General features: G+C 37.3%; 1 protein-coding gene across 1 annotated transcript in view; it reads left to right on the top strand.

Annotated features, from left to right (window-relative positions):
- Window positions 1–263: 263 nt before the first annotated feature.
- FBXO43 (F-box protein 43) overlaps window positions 264–1,769 on the top strand; it is a 3,782-nt gene continuing 2,276 nt past the window's right edge. Inside the window, exon 1 of the mRNA XM_009323071.1 lies at window positions 264–1,741. Coding sequence (XP_009321346.1) covers window positions 264–1,741 — 1,478 coding nt within the window. The remainder of the gene's footprint in view (window positions 1,742–1,769) is intronic.

The raw sequence follows: 1,769 nt of genomic DNA, 5'->3' as shown, positions 1-1,769 counted from the left end.
TTTTAATTTGCCTCACTTATGGTATACTATGCATTTTAATCACTCATTCTAACCATCTACTTGATTCTAATTTATCTTTGTGTTCATGTATAAGCACCGTTTCTACTAAGACTAATGAAAATGCTTCTGTCATGGTTGCTACCTTGATAGACTTACACAAGGCTTTCTCACTAATCTGAAGGTGTTTTGGTGACTACTTTTATCGTTTGTTTCAGAAATAACACTGGTATCTTCATTTACAAAGTCAAAGTGCCAAGCAGAAGATGTCAGACAGTCATTCAGTAATGTTCAATATTCTTAAAAGAAATAGATTAACATCCTCCAGCAGCAATTTTAAATACTCCAATTTTAAAGACACATGTTGCACTTCAGTATTTCTGGACAGCAGAAGCAATGAGTCAGTAAAAGATCCTGATGTAGAACATAAAGAAGCACTGAGTGTAACAAGTTTATCATTGCTACAAGAGCAGTCTGAGCACATTCATCCAAATACCCTCTTTCCTGTGTCATCATCTATTGAAAATGAAATGAATTCTATCTCCTTATCGGAAAGAAGAGAAGCAAATAGAAGTGCAGATTTTTTTGAAACTCCTAAAGTGAGTAGAAAAGTCTCCTCACTACGCAGGAGGCTGCTTTTATCTAAGGCTGTTCCAGCTGGCACAACTGTAGGATGCTGTGAAAGACAAGCTAGTTCTTCAGGAAGCAGCAAGAAAAAAATATTCTCTTGTGTTTTGAGCTCCGAAGAAAAACTTTCACAAACTGCTTCAGATTCTCCAAAAGATAAAAGTTACAAACCTCTGACAACTAGCACTTCAAAAACTGAGGACTCTAATGCCAATTGCCCAAAACGGAGACTTTCCTTTTCACAACAAAGGACTTCTACGCTAGATGAGTCCCAATGTAAAGACCCCCTATTGCTAGAACCAGAATGTTTATCTCCAATTCAGCATAAGGATGTTATTGTTAGTAATGCTAATGAATTAAATGAAAATGTCCTTATGAGTGTTAGTGATGGGTTGCTTAGGACTCCTACTTACAGTGTCTTACCTGAGGCCAATGAGGGTAAGTTCCTGACTTCTATCAACAGTCTTGTAGAGAACTTTAACTTTGAAATGTGTGATACAAATTCTCCCCCTGTTAAGCTGGCAAGTTACCCAGACCTTTCAACACCTGAGGATAGTGGATATAATTCACTTCATTTGGACAAATCAGGAGACTCGTTGTCTGATCATGATGGATCTTTCCAAGAGTTCTTCCAAAAACGTAAAGAAGGCTCCAAAATTCTGGATAGTAAAAGAAAGACAAGAAAACTTGAACGCGTTAGAAGGTTATCCACTCTTCGGGAACAAGGCTCACAGTCAGAGACAGAAGATCATTATGGCAGTCCTACTTCAGCATGTATCTTAACAGAAGAAAGAAACTTTGTCAGTGAAGACCATGCATTAGTTTTAGAAGAACAGCCTAGTGGAGACCTAGTTGTAAGTCACGGAGATCTCTCAAGAACTCCAGCTCTGAAAATAGTTCATGAAATTTGCTTGCAAAGACAAAGATCAGACCAAAATCAAATATCAGAGAATATTGACGGAACAGAAATATTTGCATTAGAACGCGTTCTTGCTGGACTTATTGGCAAGAAAATGGGCCTTGAAAAATTAGATATTTTAACAGAATTAAAATACAGAAATTTAAAACATGTTCTTTCTATAGTTTTAGATGCTTTGACAGTGGAAAGTCTATGCAGGTAAGTACCACTGCTTCCCTCCCCTCTC

This window comes from Pygoscelis adeliae, unplaced genomic scaffold, assembly GCF_000699105.1.
Source record: "Pygoscelis adeliae isolate BGI_AS28 unplaced genomic scaffold, ASM69910v1 Scaffold174, whole genome shotgun sequence".
NCBI classification, from domain to species: Eukaryota; Metazoa; Chordata; class Aves; order Sphenisciformes; family Spheniscidae; genus Pygoscelis; species Pygoscelis adeliae.
The sequence above is the reverse complement of the archived record's forward strand: the minus strand, read 5'-3'. Positions and strand labels throughout refer to the sequence as shown.